Here is a 21,930-nt window from a genome sequence, read left to right as displayed (position 1 = left end):
TATCATAAATGCAATCTGCCTGCAAGTTTTAATGTTAGTTATACACTAAAAATTCCCAGAAAAAAGTATATCTGCGGTATGTTTCCCAATTTACAACCGATTTTTTTTTGTTTTATAGATAATTCTGATTTTAATTTTTTTTTATATAAATATTATCTGTACTCCTTAAAAATCATTTTAACTATAACAAACTCAGCATTTAAGATAGTACAGTTTCATTAGAAAAAGTCTCAGTTCCTTGATGATTTTACGCCTTCCTTGCTAACTTGGACTTACCTGCATTTGCATAGCCGACAGGCAGTATCTCAGTATCATTTTAATAAGCATGTGATAACAGAATGTACTGTAAAATTTTTTCACAAACATAACTTTCCCACAAATTAGTATTTAACATAAGCTATTTTTACGCAATTTTTTTTTGGTCCATGAAATTTTAATATCAGAACATAAAATAAACCAAAATGTCATACGAGACCGAGCTTTGAATGTTAAAAAAAATTTGCAGAAACAAAGCTGGCAATATTTTCTACAGGAAAGCCATAAAATTCTATCCCAGACTGCCACAATACCAGCTACACATCACACCTCGTATCTCTGCTCCAGCTGTGAAGATTCCAACCCACCGGGATGTCTGTTCACCAGCTCCAAAATCTGGTTTTTAACATCAGATGGTATCACAGGATTTCCATTGACGCAATCTAGAAACCAAATGAAACGAATCACCCGTGTTGTTTAGCTGAAAATAGTTTGTCTCGGAACAAAAAAAAATACACGCTACAACAGGAAAACTACTGTGGGTTCTATTGGGTTAGGGTTCCTAGGCGAGTAGCACACAAAAAGGGGGACACAAAGCAACTGACAGCAAAAAAGAAGACAAACATTTTTCACAGTGTAATTTTTTTTAGAATAATTTTTTCCCCACATTTAAAGTGTCTTTTCTCTCTGGCACACATGGACACTGTCCTCTAGTATACAGTAATTTTGATTTAAAAAAAAAACCTAATTCATTTTACTGTCCAAACACATGTACCACTCTTGACAATGGACAGACTGCCACACAAACCACCACTACTGTTGTTGTCCACAAATTTCCATCAATAATAATGAAAGAAAAACTGTCCTAAACACGTTCAACAGTATGTGAAATAATGAGATGGAAATGCACGGGGAAGGGGGGGGGGGGGCAAAGAACGGCAGAACTTCCTCATTAGACTAGTGCTCCACATTGGCACTGGCGGGTGGGTACTCTACAGCTAAGTGAAGCTACAGGATGTATTGGGGCGGCTTTGGAGAACAGCCAGAGAACGTACGCTGACTGCCAATTTTAACAAAGAAGATTCGCCATTTACGGAACGGAGATTAATACATACTGATATACAGAAACAAAAAAACATTTTGCAAGCATATTTAAATCATAAGCCTTCAAATGATATTCCAGCTCTGTGTAATTTACTATTTAGGTAAAAAAATGTGGTAGAATTGATTTTATTGCCAATCTGAATAGCTCAAAAAGTAAATTATTATAGTTATAAATTATATTAATAATATTACAACATTAATAACATAAAAAAAAATTATAACTCACACTGAAAAATCTACACAAATGCACAAAAAAATATCAACTGGTTTAAATAAGGTATTGTTGGTGGATAAAACTACAATTACATTAATAACTTTACTTCTTTACTAATGTAAAACATAAATTTGGCCAGTAAATACTAATATGGTTTAACAAAAAATAAATATATACAGACTCACAATTCTCTTATTTGAAACTCTTAGAATTGTTGATTTTTTAAAAACTAAAATTTTAAGTTTTCAGAATTACAGTAATAATTATAGTAATAATGCTATTTTACTTTGTGTCGCTGGCTGGTAGCTTGAATTAAACTTTATGAATTCAGTAAATATTGTGTTGATTTGACTTGTTTGAAAAAAGTTCAGTTTCTGATTAACTGAAATTGCCTTGATTACGATAATCTTAAATTAGTTTCAGGAAGTCTTGCGTAATTTTCCAATCATGCCTATAAAATCTTTTAGTACATTAGCATGCCACGGCAAACCAGTTTCGAATCAATGATATTGGCACACCTTGCACATAATATACCTATATAGCGATACTCAGAAGACTTATTGGATTGTCATCAATTGTCCTCTACGTTATGTTAACCATTTCCTGCAATTAGTACTGATGCTGTACTAATATTTATTTATGCCATCAGGCTAATTGAGAGGATAACTTAAGGGTCTTCTAATAATTTAAAAAGCTACACACATATATGCCTTACCTCAGATTCAAATCATGAACCCCTCACACAGAAATTAACACTTCAACCAAATGATGTCGGCTTGTTCCCTTTAAATATGTACATACCACCATCCAATGCTAAAACTATAATCTAGTGATGGGTCAAATCCAAATTTGCTCAAATCCAAATCTTTAATTTGAATCGCAAAGAGTACTTCGAATATATCCTACAAATCAAAATCAAGGTCTAAAGGATACCAAAATAAAATAATGTACAAGAAATTAAAAATGTAAACTATGATGTTGAAACATTTAAACTTTTAAATGTTTTATTCATGAACCAAGTTTCTATAATCAATACATTTTTTTAATTAATTTATATAATTACATGTTAAAATCAGTGTTGAATTTTTTAATCTACTTAATTTACTGTAATATTTTTTCTTTGAACCTCTTTCCTCTAATTTTTAATTCTTGGAATACTAAGGATTTTATGGTATTTGAGGATTTGATTGGACCATCCCTAAAAAAAACAAATAATCTGTTTTACTGCTAAAAGCGTAGAAACCACAACTCTGAACACTTAAAAGACGCCATTAAGACCAAACATACCTGGCAATATAATACGCCGGTGAAACTGCTTACCTGACTCTGTCACAGAAGCTTTAGCATCAAAGAGTTTCCAGTCAGTAGTACCACTTACGGCAACAATCTTGAATAAATGTTTCAAAGCTGCTGCCATCTGAATCATGCTTACAAATCCAAAGTCTTGATGTTTGAATGTATAGCCAAATGAATCCTGAAAAGAAAAAAAAAATGACAAAAATAAAACAGAAGTCTATTACCAAGTATTTCTACACAATATAACAGGTATTTTACTCATAATACTGACAGAAAACTCAAGTATACTTTTATATATATATATATATATATATATATATATATATATATATATATAAAAAAAAGTATACTGGTGCAATTTTTGAACATACATTCAAAATGAAGCCACTAGTAGCAGCATGTCTGAAATAAAGAATATAAAACAAGACAAATACAGTAATACAAAGTAATAAAAGTTCATGTTGAAAAATCATAAAATGACCACTGCTGTTAAACAGGGACAATTTTGAAGTTTCTCTTTCTTGGCCCATGATCATTTCGTTATCTCTCCACCAATAACAAAACTCTTCAAAAACAAGAGTATACCGAACGTGTAAACTGTTTCAACGGCACTAATAATGGTAGGTAGTAAGAGAGAAGAATGCAGCTGAACAAAATCACAGCGTAGTTGAACAAATAATACATATACTATCCCATTACCATTACTTTACTAGTAAAACTTGCACAGAAGCCAAATTTTCAAAAGCGTCTAGCAGTAGACATGCCATGTATTAAAAGCTCACACACAGAAATTTCCAAATTGAAAACCCAGCTCAAGGTCAAAATTCACAATACCTACCACATTCCACTAAAATTATTTGAAAATTCTAATTAAGTCCCTTTCCCCATTCCTTACTTCCTGGGGCCAGAGAGCAGCAAAGTCTTGTCATCCCAACCTACTCTACCACGTCTACACCCAGTGGCATAGCAAGGTTCAGGTGGTACCCGGTGTGGAAAATTTCTTGATCTCGTGTCAAGAAATGAAGTTATTAAAAGAAGTAAAAATAAGACACGTATCGATCCAAGTGTATTTTTCTAGTTTACAGCATTATAAACACATTAACAGTTACAAACCTTTTTTCTTCCTAAGCCTGTTCTCTGTGAATCGGGAAATCACATCATCAAAATAAAATTGTGTTGCTTCTTTGATTAAAATTTAAAAGATGGCTAAATCAGAGAGCCGAGCTAGAACCACAGTGGCCCTAAGATAACGGATTTATTTTAGTTTAAAAAAAGAAGAATCTTCTCTCAAATTATGCTACTGAAACACACAACGTTAACAAGACTCTTAAGGCTAAAGTCAAATTTGGTTTGGAATCAGAAGCTAGAACAAACTCTTAGCGAATACCATTCTAGAGTTGATTAACAAAGTTATTTATTCAAGTTTTAAAAAAATATATCATTTGAAAAAATTTTGTGAGTCCAATTTTGTTATTTTTGTCATTTTGTGACTCTCCCAGTGATGTTGCAGGGGGTTGGGGGGGGGGGAGGGGGTGTTGCACACACTCAGCACTCCCCTTACCAACGCTTCTTTCTACGCCACAACACGTGGGGATACAATACCTGGTACTTCTGTTCGAACTGAGAGGCCAGGATCCCTTCAGAATGCACCCCCAGAAGATAGCGGATATTTTCCTCGGCGCGCTTGCTGATCAGGCTGGAGTAACTGCCCGGAGAGCAGTCGTCCCTCTTGTCTTCGTGGGCAAAACCATTACTGCTGGGCTTGCTGTTATCGACGGTAGCACTCGTCCTTTGTGGAAGAGACACGCGACCTACCAACCCGAAACAGGTCATATATTACAATCAAGTCGAGACTCAGGATACTTAAGAGTAAATATTAAAACCAACTCAGTTCTTATACTATAGCATAGTGTGTCCATCCTTTGATTTAGTGGGCATTTTTAATGGCATTTACTCTCTCTTTCCAACACACTTTATCTACTACTAGTGCTGTCCTTTTTCAATGTGCTCTGTTGACAGATACACCCAAAGAAAAGAAAAAAATTTAGACACAGCTTTACATGCAATGGAAATTTAAAAAAAAAATTTAAAAAATTAGGATTTTGGAAAAATATTTAATAAAACGTAACTGAAAGATGCCATCTTGGTTTCAAATATTGCCATAATTTTTTTAATATCATTTAATATAAAAATTTTTGGATCCTGTTGACCATAGTATATACATAATAGAATTTCTTGTTTATCTGATTTCCCAGAAGCTATTACACTACACATTTACTTTTTCTTTCAATATGTATTTGTTATATGTGAAAAAATATTTTTAGTGGGATTCTAATTCTTACTATTCAAATTCAATATTCATGTTCGAGAATAATTTGATACTCGTATTCAGTTAGGACTAAAAAACATATGTTCGAACAGGCCTACCTGGGGAAATGCTCCTAATGAAAGTGTATCCAGTGAGAAAATATATAGGGTCTTACCTTCCCCACGGGACACCGGGAGTGATGGCGATGACTGTTTGCACAATTTGTTAACCTCCCAGAAACCCTCGTTGTAATCATCAATCAAAGAGTTGATCTCTTCGACATCGCTGAAATATTCCTTTTCGTCATCCAGTTCCGCCGGGACTAACTGGCTAGTGGAATTCAACCGAGATGCACTTGGTTCTCTGGCGCTGTATCCGTTCTCAACGGGGCGGTGATTCGGCGAGGCATACACCGTCTCTTTTTTAGTGACGTGGAAGGTTGGCTGACTTTGGTGAAAATTTTTGGAGGCCTCAATATTTCCTGGAAACAGATATAAAAATTGAAATAAACTCCTTGTGGTACCTAAATAATTTGCTCATGAGATGTGTCTCGGCTGGCCACTAGCACAAAAATAAGCCCAGCTATGCAAACAATAAAAAATTGGAGGATATACACACAACAGCTACACCAATGAAAATGCAGTTAGCCTCTGATGTGTTATTACTAGAGACAAGATTTTTGGTTTTATTTATAGTCAAATTTCCTTTTTAAAAAGGAAGATTTTGTTGTTTTGGTTTTAATTTTTATAAATACTGATTTGTAAAACTTGCTCTACTAAAATAGGATGTTAGTATGTTGCATTTTTACGATAAAATAATTTGTAATACATTGGTATTAAACCCATACATTCAGAAGATAAAAATAAATTGGTGAGCATATGTGCTTTAAAAATTATTCAGCAAGAGATGCACGATTTCTGATCTACCCAATTGATACAATTTTCATCCAAAAATAATTACATTCCTTGAATTCCAAACATTAATTTCTTTTCTGGTGCAACATGGTGTAATAAATTGCATTTCTGTGTTATGCTGTGTACATATTTACATGCTTTGTTATTTCAGGTTCATCACAATACACCATATAATCTTGTCCCTAATTATTATCACCATATACAAAAAAAAATTTGCCTCGCTCTATTGATTGTTGATATTTGGTACATACATTGTTCAAAATTTTTATAAACATTTTATTTAAAATTAAATGTAATGCATATTAGTGACCTGCCATTAGTGTAATTACAGACTAGTTTCTACCAAGAACAGCCAGGGCCTTTCTGGAGTGTTTGCTACCATCAGCAGGTTGTGTGCAGATGGCAGTTTTAGGCACATGCAATGGTGAAAGGTCTACAATGTATTTTATGGTTTGGCACATTCTGTATTTCGGTACCGAATTGAGTCGCTTGCATTCAGATTATTTGGGGTGGATTCCGGGATTTTATCTTTGCCGCCATGTCGCATTACTGCACAGCCAGCGATTTCAGTTTGCTCTGAATTTATTGTTACTATCGGTATTCATTTGTTCCCGTAGTGTTTCCTGTTTTCCTGTAAGTTACATTTCTGTAAAGATATCAGGATTTTTTTTTGAAGTGAAACTTCTCTGGGTGCTTCACAGTAAAATTTCAAGGCCAAATTTTAATGCAACTTTTTGTGCAACAAAGCCAAGGAGATGTAAAGAGAGCAGCACTATGCTATTTATGTTGCTGGGCTCATTTTCTTTCTCCTTTTTGTGCAATGAATCGTCCTTTGCCAAAGGAAAAAAAAAGAACCAATAGAGATTGATGAATGAAAGAATAAGACAGAGAGAGTGCACATGCACTTGTTTCAGAAAATAGATAAAGGTATCCTAAAAAGTCAGCTGTGAGTGACTTGAAGTTTATATTTGCTACCAGCGTGCTCGCCTTTCTCCTTGTTCAACCAGCAGTGTAGAGAACGCTTGAGAGAGTCCTTACATTTCTCACATAGATTGCACTACCTGTTATGAATTTAATATTTTTCAGAGTTTTGGCATAATCCAAATGGCAGAATTGTTTGAAGAAACAGTAACACGCACAGTTTTTCTTTACGGCGTATTTCAACAGTAATATTTATTGTGTACTTATTATTAATGATTGATCACTAATTTTTGATATTCTAAGCAGTTATTTTGTAGTCATAATTTTGTTCGTGTTTATTCAGGAAATACTAAAAAAGAGTCAAGGTTTAAATAGCCACAGTTTCACTTCTCTCACTTGCACCAGGTTACACACACGCTTATTTTCAAAACAGTAATACTTATCTATTTTTTTCTATTAGTATCTTATTACAGCTTGTTCTTAATACTACCGTACTGTACACCCGTCTTTCGACGCAACGGAGTTCAATTTGTGTGATTTTGAAGTAACAATGCCAATAAACTACAGCATGATTTGAAGTAGCGCAGTCATAAATTCGAGGTAGCGCCATTTTTTCATTTACTTGAATTTTTATTTCTGTACGTACACAATGGCAATGTTACTCATGTAGCATTAGATTCAATGCAACGAATTAATAATGTGATGAATCAACAAACAATATTTTGCTATCTCCTTAATAATTGTATGCTTTCTTCATTACATATTTACTTTAGCCCATTAAATATATCTTGGTGGTTTATATTAAGTACAAATATCTCCAACACTGGAGTATTCAGCCAATTATTATACTACGCCATCTGGCATGTCAGAAGCAACTCTGGTAAGAAAACCCAGAAGCTTTCAAGGCTAGTTTACTTTGGGGCTACCAAGGGTGTGTTAGTGGCAAATCATGGCAGACACACATTTAGCAAACAACAGTCAGGAATTATGTTAACGAGGTTAAATAATTTTTCTAATAATATAAAATGCTAAGTTTATGCTTTATTAAATCTTAAATAATAAATATATATCCTATATGACTAACAATTATTATGTTGTTAGCACCATGAATGTTAACCCCAAGCTCTTATAAGTAAAAAATGCCATCCTGAACATTTTTACACTATAATTATATTTCTAGCTGTTTAATCATAAACATTTAAATGTGCTTCCAATGTATTTAGACATATATTAGCACTGTAAATTGATTTTAACTTGAGTAGTGTCTTGATTAAAATAGTATTAAGCAAGTACACTTACCTAATTGGAAAACAAATTATTTTGATTGACATACTCTTATGAAATAAGTACATTGATTAGTGTTGTTTTCCTGGAAACAATTAGGGCATTACTTCGAGGGCTTGGTGCATATTAATTTTTCTATAGTATTCCCGTTAAATATAAATTGATGTTTGACAATCTGACATGACCAATGTCCTTAACGAGTTTGATTAAAGATCTTTCACATCACCAGCTGTCTGGCTACACCCTGACACTGTGTGCCTCTAAAAGACAACCAGAATATTATGTCCCTGTACATCGATTGCACAGAGATTTTCATACAGCACTTGAACTGCAGGTCGCAAGGGCCACGTGGTCAAGCCATGCCACAACAAGTCCTGAAATATTCCCACAAAACCAGTAGTAGGGCCACAAATCAAGTTCTTCCATCAGACTCCAACTGTTCTGCCATCTGGGCAACCATAGATAATTTGTAAATTTCCGAATGTAAATGGAGTAAATTTCACAAATAAAACCACATAAAAGGGCATACAAAAAAAGACAAAATATTAAAATTTTTACTAAGTTTCAGGGTTTCAACAGAATAGAATAAAAAAAATGGGTGAAGGCAAAGGTAACATATTTACCACCAGAGTATTGTTAATACAAATGCAATCTTACTGTGTATATTAGTTAACATAAAGCAATTAAAATACCGTAATTCTTCCTCTTCGTAGGGTACACCATTCTATTATAAACTTCTACATCTTCAACCTTTTGCAGCAATTCCTCTGCTTCTTGTGGTGTAGTAACAAAGTCTCTAAGAAATTTAGTCATAATAGAATGAATGGGCACTCCCTGTGGGAAAATAATATATATAAATATATAAGCTTAAAATACTTAATTTCAACATAACTTGTGATAGAGACATCTCAACTTAAAATTAAATACACAAGCGTAAAAAAAATTACACAAAAATTTTTTGTTACTGTCGGTAATACATTTAAAAATAACGAACTAAGTGAAAGATAGTTCCAGTGCGGTAACACTTTGAGCTACATCAGAAGCAACTTTGTTAAATTTCAGTTATGTAAAAATGTTTTCCAGACACACCAATCTAAGCTTAAACAAACTGCCTGATAGTAAGCATGTTTACATTAACTGCATGCAGCTGCATTACAGCATTACATCTCATCAACATCGGGTCATTAGATGAGGATGAAGCACTGACAGAATGAATTATGGGGGGAAATGGGAGGACCCTGAGATAAACCTTAAAAAACCAACTTGAAAAAAAAAACAGTTGTGCCCTTGATTCAATGGCTAACAAAGGGCGGAAAACTTGTGCTAACTGCCTCTTGGCTTTTGGTTCGTAGCCGCTTCCGCAAAAACAAAAATGTGCCAAACATTTCGGGCATGAATTGTTGCAGCCATCTTCACGGCCAATTATTCTGACACAGCATTTATCAGCCTGTGCGAATACTAGTTTTTTGATGCAAAGCTAGTATTAAATTGAATGTTTAAAATAATCACAAAGTCAAAACAAACTGTGAATTTTATTCTTGGCAAAGCTGTATTACACCTATTTTATAAAATACAGGATTAAAGGTTAATGATAATCGTTTAGCATTTGTAAGTTTAATTTCACGTACCAGTAGCGCAAAAAAAAATAATAATAACAAAAGTGACTTTGACCATGTGTGTTACACTCTAAACGTCAGGCTAGCTCAAAATTTGTCTAGATTGCACATACATAAAAACACTTGAAGAAATGTGTTGGGCACACAGAACAATTTAAGTTCCACGGAATATTGCGTTAAGTTTCACAGAATATTACGTTTTGAGGTTAAGTCTGTTTACTTTGCAAAAATAAAAGATTTCACAAATAAAGATTGTGGATATATTTTTCCCCTTCATCACACACTGAAAATGGCCGCAGTTCTATGACGTAGTAACATTTAAATCAAGAAAAACAAAAATGTGCAGTATAAACTTCTCAAACACATTGGTTCATCAGAATGGCACGATATTTACTTGCGGTTGCTGTCACTTGTCGCTTGCGGCACACGGTACAAAAAGCTAAAGAGACCTCTTGTCTGCTCGGCGTGGCCACCGAATAACCAAAAAACGGCTCCAACTGGGCCTACGCTGCACCCCGTGGTCCAAAACTTATAATTGCAAAACTGTCCGAAAAAAATTTCCCCAGCACGGCCTGGACCACAGGCATGAAATTCTTTTCTTCGCTACGATAAAAACATTAATTTGGGGAATCGCCACTCAGCACACATACTCTCACAGTTGCCCAAGTGACGACTAACATGGCGACCTACGACTCCAGCTTCTTGCTAACTGGGCGGAGCTAGACTCTCGACGCCATCAACAACCAATCACAGGGAAATTTACCATTTGGTCCCGTAAAAAACACTTTTCAGCCATGAAAACCGACTATGATGCACCTTTTGCCCTCAAGGCACATAATGTGAATTAATTTCCCACACAAAGTACATCTGTCTCTCTCTAATTTTGATGTAACTGGTTTAACTATTTTAACTAGTTTTCAGAAAAAGAACCCTAGCAAATGATACAAAAGAAATACGCGAAATCATATAACTTAAAGAGCAAGCAAAAATAAATAAAAATATTTTCAAAAAACCTTTTCATTATAAAGTAAACAAACCATCGGAAATATTAAAACGCATTAAATTGTTGGAAAGTAAGTTCATAAAACATGTTTCAACAGCATGAATACCTCTATAACTGATAAACAACTGTTTTTTTTTAATAATGATAGAAAACCTAACAAAGTATCATTTCTGATTATAAAAATATGCATCTTTAGTAAATGGAAATAGCAGTAACCTATGCTGCTACACATGGACTGCATCAACAAAAAAAACAGGAACTGTTGTGCTATGGACCAAATGTAAACACTGTATTGAAACAATGTTTAAATTGATTATTACATAACTAAAACAAGTGAATAATTTGAGTATAAAGTGGAAATTAGAGCTATTTTATTCTGCTAATTGGCTCTTTTGTTAATTTTTTTTTGCAATTATCATATAATAAAATATGTTTATCTTTATTCCATGGTATTTTGCTTTCCTTGAAAATTACCTGCCTCTATCAATGTATAATTACTAGATTTTGGCCTACACAATAAAAAGGACAACATTTTACCTTTGAAATAGTATTGAAATTTCTGAAATTTATAACCTCAAATAATTACCAGATTCCATCCAGTTTCCCGTGGGAACTGATTTTTCCCGTCCGATTTTCCAGAACAGAAATTCGGTATCCTTCCTAGCTCTTGTGTTTAGGCATGTTTTTGTGAAATGTTTTTTGCTATGAAATTATATTGAAGATTTGGTGTTCAATCAATATGTGCTGGGGTCATTCCATGTCAAATCAACACACCCATTTTACCTCACCAACTCAGGTTTTGATGAAATTTTGCACAGATGTCCTCCATACAGACTCACTAAAATATTAAATTTTAGAACGATATATCCATCAGTTTTGAAAATATTGCTTTGTAAATTTTCGTAAAAAAAAAAAAACACTCAAAATCGCACGACAGGCATATTTTAAAATTACCATAACTCTTCTCCAAATTAAGTTAGAAAGGTGAGACAGGTGTCATTTTGCAGCATTTGGTATGGCCTTTCATGTGATATGTAACATAATAATGTCTAGAAAAAAATAATTTTTAAAATTAAAATTTAAAATTTTGGAAAAAGTGCATTTTTAATTTTTTTCAATAAATTCTATAAAACATCTGTGCAAAATTTCATCAAAAACTGAGATGGTGAGGTAAAAATTTTATTAAAAGTGTGTTGATTTGACATGAAATGACCTGCTGTTAGTGTAAAAGCTTTTACACATGAATACAACCTTTTTGCTGAAATTTCTCCACTGTTTTAAACAGGGTATGTTGATTTTAATCAGCATGATTTAAATCATGTGATTTGTTTTTAAATCTCATGATTTAAATCATGTGATTTTTTTTAAAATCAGTGAATAAAATCAATTTATAATATGATAATATGAACGTTAATATTTCCTATACTGTATTGTTTAAACCAAGTAATCATGCCTACTTACATAAAAATTGACTGCTGCAAAGATAGAATGAAAATTGAATAGTACTTATTTCTTCTACAATCTATTTATAGTTATTTTGAAACACATTAAATATAGGTGGGTGGAATGTAACTTTAAATGCCATCTCATTTTCTCTCTTCTCTCCTCTACCTCATGTGTTTGTGTTGTGTGTGTGTCACATTTCTTTGGCAACAGGTTTGTCTTCCAACAATGTCAAATGCTAATTTTAGAACTGTAGGAAGGAAATTTTCAGTTCTTTGGTATGTCTGGTTTGGTTCAGTCAACATTAAGAAATCGACTGGGTACAGAAAAAGCTGCAAAACTTGTATTTTTTTTTTCAAATTTTTAATAAATAATATTTTATGTAGAAGTTTTACTTTGAATACTCTCGAATGTGTGCAATTCTGAGAAGAACAAAAGGAAATTGTGGTTTTGATTTAAATTACTTTATTTAGAACAATTTATTGTACTATAAGACTATAAGGGATGACAGAAGTGACAAAGTTACATTTAAATATTATATATTTTCAATGATGTAGTTATTTTCTATAACACCTTTTTTTTTTTTTTTACTAATGTTAACTATGTACTAAAAATTTTCATAAAGTGACATCATTAATGTTTCCTTAAAACATTATGCAATGTAAAATGTGGTTATTTCAAAGAAAGAAAATTAGGCTAGTTGTCTTTACAAAATTAATTAATCTGTTATTAATTGTACTGTAGAGCAAAGTCAAGTCATGAAAACAGTCATGAAAATGTACTGTATATTACACAGATTACAATTTTTTAAATTTTAATAAAAAAATCTGATTTTAATAAAAAAATACCTAGTTTTAATCAAAAAAAAAAAATCTGATTTTTTTGATTTTTTTAAAAAAAATCAGGATTTTTTCATACCCTGGTTTTAAAGCAGCCCTAATATGTTACTTCCACTCCCTTTGCTAACTTGATGAGCCAGGCAGGCCGTCGCGGAACAAGGCTCACCTCCGGATACGAAGACACAAACTTTGCTATGTTGCACTTGGTGGTGTAGGTGATCTGGCCGCTGGCATGCCTGAAGGCGTTGGGCTTCAACAGCGCCGGCGGGCGTCGCACCAGCGTCCTCCGCGTCTGAGACCCGTACATGGGGAACCTCGGTCCCTTCTTGCGCGACGCCGGCTGGCTCACCTTCTGCTTCATCACCAGCTCCTCCACGTGAGCAGACTTCTCGCTTCTCACCGGCAGGACCGTGTAGGAATTAAGCACCGGGCAAAACTGCATCTGGAAACAATTTACACGGGAGACGCTACGCAAATGAACACCAAATGAGAACACGAAACACACGGTTCGTACCCTCTGGTGCAATCAAAAATTAAGAGTTTTAAGACACCTTTACGTCATCACCGTCACCGCTATCAATAACTATTTACACTAATATCACACAGACCCTCAAGAAAATAACGATGATATAAAGCAAATGCACAAAAAAAAAATATCTTTTCGGTTGGTTTAATTCTTACAGATAAGCCCCTTTTGCCCATTACTATCCCTGGAACACAGTGTTTATCTGAAAATTTTAGTCTTAACATTTTATTTTATCACTAATTAATTACATTTACTTTATAAGTTCAAAGTAAGACAGTAAAACACACAATTTTTATTTTAAAGGTGAGATACTAAATATGAAAAAAAAATAAAATTAAAACTCTTTTATATATAAAATCTAATCATGTGGCCCAAAATTTGCCACTGTACTGCACATGCCCAAAGCGTTGTTTGCTGCCAAGTTGGAAATAGAAGAACTTTTAAAAATACCCATGTTCATCCATTACTTTCATGCTATCAGTCTTTAATATGAGTTTTTTTTAAGGATTCTTAATGAAATTCAAACAATTTTAAGGGCCCTTATTTAATTAAAGGCAAATTAAGGACTTAAGGATATTAAGGTGATGTACGAGCCCTGACAGTTTCAGTTTCATCATAGACTTGCATAAAAAAATTACCAGGAGACATATCACACTTGACATTAATTGCCAAGCTTTCTGTTAGACTAGCACTGAAATCAGATGGTAGTTTCACAAATTACTTAATTTAAAACACAAAAAGTATCCTAATAATCATTCAGTTTTCATAACAGTACGGATACTGAATTAAATTCACTATACAGCTGAAAACAATAGAAACTTCAAAATGCAATAAAAATCCAACCAGACAACTTACAGAGCTTTGACCATGTGAAAAACATTTTGAAATTCTTACAATTACTGAAAAATATTAACATCATCACGCAACTTTACATCAAACTTACCACCACAGTGTCATTTATTGACTGCAAAAAAGTTTCCAAGTTTCGGTATCCAAACTTATAAAAAGGAATGGCTTCGCCAACTTCTTCAATGTAGTCTTTCTTCAGTGTTGCAATGGTCATAGCTTTTGGGGTCGAAATCAACAACCCACGTATCACAGACTTAATTTCATTTAGTTCGGATTCCATTGTGGTCCTGCAAAATAATTCTTAAGAAATAACAATGTCTCCACAAACACTGAACTTGCACAAAAGAAATATTAATCACGCAATCTAATTATGGAAGAGCAGGAGTGAGATACCTCCAATAGCCACCACGTGGAAATATGGGAAATCACGTGAAAATGCAGGTTAAGAAACAACAGAACTATAAACTCTGCTTTACGTTTCATCTTCACAGGTAGGGCTAGGTATTAAAGTCTTGTACATACCTACACGCATCTAGAGTCAAATATTTTCCCAAGCCCTGATAAAGCTCACATTCATTTGGCAACCTTGCAAACACAGCATAAAATTTAAAATAAAAAAATTATGTTCTTTTTGTTGATGTTTTTAATTTTCCTGCAAAGGCATATCTGCTGAATTCATACAATTATCAACCCACTTTTTTGATTAAAAATCACTGCTTCCAGGAGAGAAGCAGGCATAGAGAGCACGAACAAGTAGGCCCCCTACCTACAACATTTATTGGGTTAGCTATTAAAAATATATATTAATAAAGGAGAGTGTCTGTCGTTCACGTAGCACAGTGGCAATGATGCCTATAGCCTTAAAATTTGGTATGTGGATCATTTAAAGAGGGGTCAGTTTGCATCTCAAAGTGAATTTTTTTTCTTCAAAATTTGAATGGTTATTTTTTATTTTTCACTTTGGACTGTATTTTCCTCCATGGAAATAGCTGTAGCATTGTCTGTGATGCTTTCTTCGTCTCCTGACAATTGCTACTGCATTGTCGATGCCTCACTTTGTTATTAATCCAGTAGCCTATTTCGGTAATTAATATCTTAGCCATTCTACAGACAGTGTGTTTTTGGTTGAATAAACGTGAATTTCAAGTCTTTTAACAACTTCTAACGCCAATATGGCATATTTGGGTTATATTTCTTAAGCTTATCTTAGTTCAAATTAAGTACATACTTTTTTCCCCCCCATAAGATGAGTTTTAAAATTTGATTTAGTTTTGGTTTTCATTTGACACTCTGCAGCAATGGCATACTCATTTGGAGGGGCGTGTATAATTGTATAATGAGCGGCGTGAGAGTCTTCTGCCTGTAGAGAGCTGTAGCGAAGTGCGGGTACATCAGCTAGTAGGTAATGAATAAAATAACTGTAGGTAGACATTTGATTGATGCTTGCTCTGGTCATGTTTCAAGAACCAGAATGGTGTGGATATGATATTTAAAAAAATGTAAAATCTGAAGTAAATATTTTTAAAAGGAAGAAAATAAAATCAGAATAAAATAACATACTTTTGCAGAATAACTAAACCATATCACAAAATCACAAAATTCTAAAAAAAAAAAAAAAAAAAAAATTATTTCCAGAAAAGTTTTTTTTTTAAATCTACAAGTTATTGGTAATTATGTAGGAAAAAAGCTACACAGATCAGAATATGCAATTTATTTTCTTCCTGGCATATTTTTGAATCATTTTGTAACATTCCACTGGGAGTTTTCAAGTAGTTTAATAGTAATTTACCACTTCAATGATCATTTAGTTAGGTTTGCTACATTTAAAGTACTGTAAAAAAAAAGTGCACGGTTGGGTAGACTAGGTCAGCTATGTTAATTATGTATTATATATTTATTAAGGGGGTGCCTCCCATTTCAGGTCAAGATTTTATATTTACAGTAATTACCTACAGATAAACTTGTAGACTTTTTCAATTGTTTAAATTTCACGAAATGAAAAATATATACAGTGCACACTTTTTGCACATTTAGCTGCCAAAGTTACATTTTCAACGTTTTTGGATTGTACAAATAAGGAGAATTAAATTTATTGCAGAACTGAAACTTTTTAGGTTTAACTGCAATGCCACTGGCTACTTCAAGTAATGGTTTGAATTTCATTCAGAAAATATTAATTAATTTTACCTGGCATTTCAATATTCTCAAATTTGTTACGATTTTGACAGCCATGAAACATGAAATGAGTTTTTGTGATAGGAATACAAACCATAACATGAAGTAGCCAGTGGCATTGCAGTTATGCAATAAATTAAATTCTCCTTATTTGTACAACCCAAAAATGTTAAAAATGTAACTTTGGCAGCTAATTATGCAAAAAAAAGTATGAGCTGTATATATTTTTCATTTCGTGAAAGTTAAACAATTGTAAAAGTCTAAAAGTTGATGAGTGATTAATATAAATATAAAATCATGACCTGAAATGGAAGAAACGCCCTTAAGTATTAGGTAAATACTTTGATTAATGTGACCTACCTAACCCACCAAACTTATATTTTTAACCATAATCTGCCAGCCACACATGCAAGCATTTAACCTTGGGAAAATATATTGTTAAAATCAATCAAACAATCAATACTACTACAAACTATGAAGAAACATTGAATAATTTAATTTAGAGCAGACTAACTTTTGCGTAGGCCTTGAAAAAATCCAAATTGCAATTTCTTACTTTCTGGTATTTTCCTATTAATTCTGTAAGGGGCATGGCCATTCAAGAAGCCAACTATACCATTAGCTTGCAGTTTTAATGGTTAGTTTAGGTTGGTTACATAAGAAATACAGTGAAATCATCACACTGAGGTTAAATAGCTATATTAAAAATACAGTTAAATTCTGTGAACTGCTGGTTATGTTAGCTTAGCTACATTTAAAATAGGTTGCTTTAAAAAAGATGGTGGCTGGTAAAGTTAAGGCTGCTACAGTAAGAAAACATTAACTTTTTCAAATAATTTACCAGTAGTTTACTGGTTTGAACAGTCTGTTCAATTAAGTTAACTATACTTTGAAAATACTATAAAATCATTTCAACATTTGGTTAGGTTAGGTTTCCTACATTAAAAATACTAAAAATTTTTTTAGGTAGGTTAGGTTAGCTACATTAAAAATACTAAAATTGGTGTAAATCGTCAGTTAGGTTAGCAACATTAAAAGTAGTTCACACCATTTTTCAGGACAAGAAATACTTCAAAATACCATTTTAACTGAATTTTTATCTTTCAGATGATCCCCTATGCTAGGATATAGCCACAAATACTTTGAAATTTGAAATGGTTGGTTAAAATTACCTATTACAATGTTGCTAAAATCACCTAACCTACAGCCCACACATATTTTTTAGTGATATTAATATAGTTAACATCAGTGGCGTAGCCAGGAATTGTGTATGGAGGGTGTTAAGAAGCATGGCTCCCCCGTATTAAAGTGGGGGATGGGGTCCTCCCCCGGGAAAATTAGGATTTTAAGGTGTAAAATAGTGCTATTTTAGCAGTTTTCAGTTCTTAAATTTAAATATTGTAATGGCAAAAATTTTATTAATTTTAATATGAAATTTGTTGAGTGATGAATAGGAAATTAATTAAATATTTGGTGCTAAGGGAGGGGTTTGAACCCCTAACCCCCCCCCCCCTGGCTACGCCCCTGGTTAACATAACCTAAAAAAAAACCCACCTTGCACACAATTTCGTAGTACCTATTCTAAATGTAGCTAACAGCTTCTAATCAACCATTCTTACAAATTTACCTACCCTTACCAACCAATAAAAAACTGTCGATAAGGTACCAGTAAACAACAAATTATTGCAATGCTCCTTTAGGGAATGATTGGAAAACATGTCAAGAAGTAAGCAAAAGCACGTTACATTTTTTTAATACACTAAAGTTACTCTGTTCCAAAATCAACCATATCCTATTTTTTCGGTTAATGGTTCCTATAATGCAAATATAGTGACCTAAATTTATTTTTCGCTTTAAAACGTAGCAACACTGTTTTCCAAGACAGTTTGACCCGATTTTGTTGCTGCCACCTTATCGTTTTCTTCATAGCCTACTACAGAATATTGAAAATATTCACTTGAAATCAATCAGGGTAGAAAACAGTCTAGGCCCCAGCCATAGTACAGATATTTACAACCCCTGTCAGTTTGAAAAATTTCAGCTCTGCTTTATTCCTAAGAAACTCTACAGAACTGCAGGATCAAGTTGAAGCTAGAATAAAGAAACAGTAGGGCTGCGTCGACAAAATCCGAGCAATCTCTCAAGAAAAAATTTCCACAAGACCAGACATAATTTATTGTATTGTGGTATTCAAGTATTTGTTTGACCTAGATATTTTGACATACTAACATAAAACAGCAGGAATAATGTACCACAGGATCAATGTATACAGGATCATGCTATCAGAATCAAAGGATCAACTTTTACCTAACTTTACACCAACAGTTAACCCTTAAACTACCATTTTTCAAAAGTAGCTACCCCAACCTAACCTCTACTTAAAATGGTGTTTACGGAGGAAACACTTGTTCAATGGAATGAGTTTTTACAGACATATTAGCAAAAAAAGTTAGAAAGAAATTTTAGAATTTTTAAATAAATTTTTCTGGAAAAGTATTATTAAACACTTACCAAATTTGGAATAATACGAAAGGTATAATCAATATTAGAAAGGACAATGAAAAAGGAAAATAAAATAGAGGAGCAATTTATGGTGGCAAAATAATTAGGATAGTTCTGAAGGAGAAAAAACTCATAGAAAAACAGCAGTAGTAAGGGAAACACATCTCTGGAAGGGGCAGAAGATGGGAGAGGCGAATTGTCATAAATATCTGGGAGTAAGTCTGCAGAAATATCTGTGGTAAAGGGAACAAGTAAAATGGGTGGTTAAAAAGGGGCAAGGGCAGGAATGTAAGAGAAATTTAATTTCGGGGTGATGGGGAAGGATAGAACCTCTCTGCCTGTTGTCTGCTTTTAAATTCTTTCCTTATGTTTGTGGGGGACCATAGATTTTTTTTTAAACAAGAATTTCTGAGGATTTCGGAAGGGGGGAAGGGGAAAATATTCCCAATCCTAACCCTCCACAACTCTGGTCGTGGGGCAGGAAGGTGAAGGCTGAATCACGAATCTAAATGGTCAGGCGAGTGCTGAAGTACGCTGCTGTAGTACAGAATACTACCATACCTGGTGACGGAGATGCGTGAACTGGAGAATGCAGAACAGAGGGCAACCATAACGACAACAGGTATGTGGGGACGAAGCGAAGGCAAAAAAAAAAAAGTGGTGAATCGACAGACCATCCCTAATAGCTGCCAATTTGAGGCGAGTCATGTTGCAGGTCAAGCAGCATGAACTAAAAGAATGCTTACAACATGCCACTGGGCACAAGCACAAGTGTCTGCTACTGTATCTGTTGTAAGGAAGCCAATTTGGGACCTGTGCCCGGGGAAGGAAATCGAAGAGCTGGACAGGGTACGACGCAGGGCAGCGAGATGGGCGATGACTAGTTGTGTGGAGAAGAACAGAAGGCGGAGAGAGGGAGATGCATTGACCATCAGTGAGCTAGGGTGGGAAACAGTGCAACAGAGAAGGAAAGTAAAAAGACTGGTGAATATGTTTTGAGGTGAAGAGGGGGGCTAGGAGATAGGTTGAGCAGAGAGGGGTACAGAGGGAGGTGGGAACATGAGTGGAAGATCCAGAGGGAGTGGTTATTAATTATTACTGTTATTAATATAATACTTACTAATATCAATTCACTATATGATATATTTGATTGAATTACTAATCATTCAAGTATTCCTGGTAAGGACGGGGCAGGAGTGGAATGGGCTTGGGGGAGGATAATAGTTGTGAGAGGAGGGAAGGACCTAGAGGCTTCAGGAATTCGGACACCAAGTGAAAGCCCAATTGCAAGCGTACTGCATTATCATATCATATTTCAGAATTCCCTCGCACTGCATATCCTATACTATAAATTACATTAATTAGCATGAAACATTATGTTCATTTAATGGTAATATAATAAGGTAGGCTATATGGATTCAAAACGATTTCATTGACAATGAAGAACCTCAAAAATTGACAACGAAGATGAATACAGATAACACATGAAGAATATGAAGATAAGCATATTTTTTTATGTATTTAATGTTTTATTTGGTACTGTCATCTTTACAGCCCACTGTATTTTTTTATTTGTTCCACGGAACACACTATCTAGGCCTGCATCCTTTATCATCACTAAAAATGTCTTGATATTGACTCGTTCTCTGCGTGTTCATGTATTCATCTCTTTTGTACGGTATCTATAAAATATCTATAAAAGTATCTATAAAATAAAATAAAAAATTAAATATTAGAATTAACTTACAAAAGACGCACGCCTACACGGGCAGTGATTACAATTGTCGCCAATATACAAAAATGTTGAAAAAGTCTGGACTAAAAAATCGTGGATAAACAAGAAATTTTGTACATACATAAACCAAGCTCTGACTAAATAACTCCACACATCACCTGTAACACTAAAACAATTTCCAACTTTGTACAGAACACCTCAACAGCACGATCTGAAATTTTAAATTATTATTTAACCATGGCAGAAGATCTTAGCACACAAAACACGTAAAAAACAGCAATAAAACAACTCCGACATAGCAGTTATTACCGCCATTTCTAAGGTTAAGTTCCGGTATTTCTGGCATTCAACAGTTGGGACCAAATATTATAGTTACGTGGAAGAGCTTGAGAAAACGCAATTAAATTTTTTTATTAAGGCTTTTATTAATAACCTCTATTCATTATCAGTTAGGGTGTATAAATATCAATGATTACTCTGTCATAGACGTGGAAGTTGACCCTCCAGTTGGGGCCTGGTCGGGGCTCGGGACAAAGCATCTGCGAATTAGTCCCTTCCTGGACAATGCTCAATGCTGAATTCATATTCTTGTAGCAGTAGTGCCCAGAGCGTGAGCTTAGCCCTAGTATCCTTCATCGAGCCCAACCAATGGTCTGTAATACATAGTTTGAAGGTTTTGTTCTCCAAGTAGGGCAGGGTTAGGCCCCACATGATGCTAGACACTCTAGTTCATTGCTGTGACACTTGTTCTGCCTGTGAGAGCTTGGCACATGCATAAAGAAAAATATGCTTGTCCCCTTGGCTGATAGAGCACCTACTGCCCTTAGCCCAATATGGCTTGTTTCGGTCTGTAGCATGAATGGTTGTGCATGGTTGGACAGGTAAGGTTTATTCATATAAGAAAAAGGTTTTGACAGCACTACTTAGACCTGGGCCTGATCGGTTC

The 21,930-nt window shown here is 34.1% G+C and overlaps 1 protein-coding gene across 4 annotated transcripts in view; it reads right to left on the bottom strand.

Moving 5' to 3' along the window:
• The window catches only part of LOC134534955 (uncharacterized), a 64,451-nt gene extending 43,122 nt beyond the window's left edge, over positions 1–21,329 (bottom strand). For 2 of the 4 annotated variants that reach the window (XM_063373706.1, XM_063373705.1), the window contains exons 1-8: positions 20,997–21,329; positions 14,667–14,859; positions 13,364–13,639; positions 8,989–9,130; positions 5,353–5,658; positions 4,472–4,680; positions 2,894–3,047; positions 586–698 (exon numbers count right to left, since the gene is read on the bottom strand). In XM_063373706.1, the coding sequence (XP_063229776.1) occupies positions 586–698; positions 2,894–3,047; positions 4,472–4,680; positions 5,353–5,658; positions 8,989–9,130; positions 13,364–13,639; positions 14,667–14,852 (1,386 nt within the window). In that variant the 5' untranslated portion in view covers positions 14,853–14,859; positions 20,997–21,329. The remainder of the gene's footprint in view (positions 1–585; positions 699–2,893; positions 3,048–4,471; positions 4,681–5,352; positions 5,659–8,988; positions 9,131–13,363; positions 13,640–14,666; positions 14,860–20,996) is intronic. The other 2 variants (XM_063373709.1, XM_063373708.1) reach the window with 1 other exon arrangement.
• Positions 21,330–21,930: the final 601 nt, after the last annotated feature.

Source organism: Bacillus rossius, chromosome 8, assembly GCF_032445375.1.
Source record: "Bacillus rossius redtenbacheri isolate Brsri chromosome 8, Brsri_v3, whole genome shotgun sequence".
In the NCBI taxonomy this organism is placed as follows: domain Eukaryota; kingdom Metazoa; phylum Arthropoda; class Insecta; order Phasmatodea; family Bacillidae; genus Bacillus; species Bacillus rossius.
Note: the sequence above shows the minus strand (reverse complement) of the source record. Positions and strands in the feature narration are given on the sequence as shown.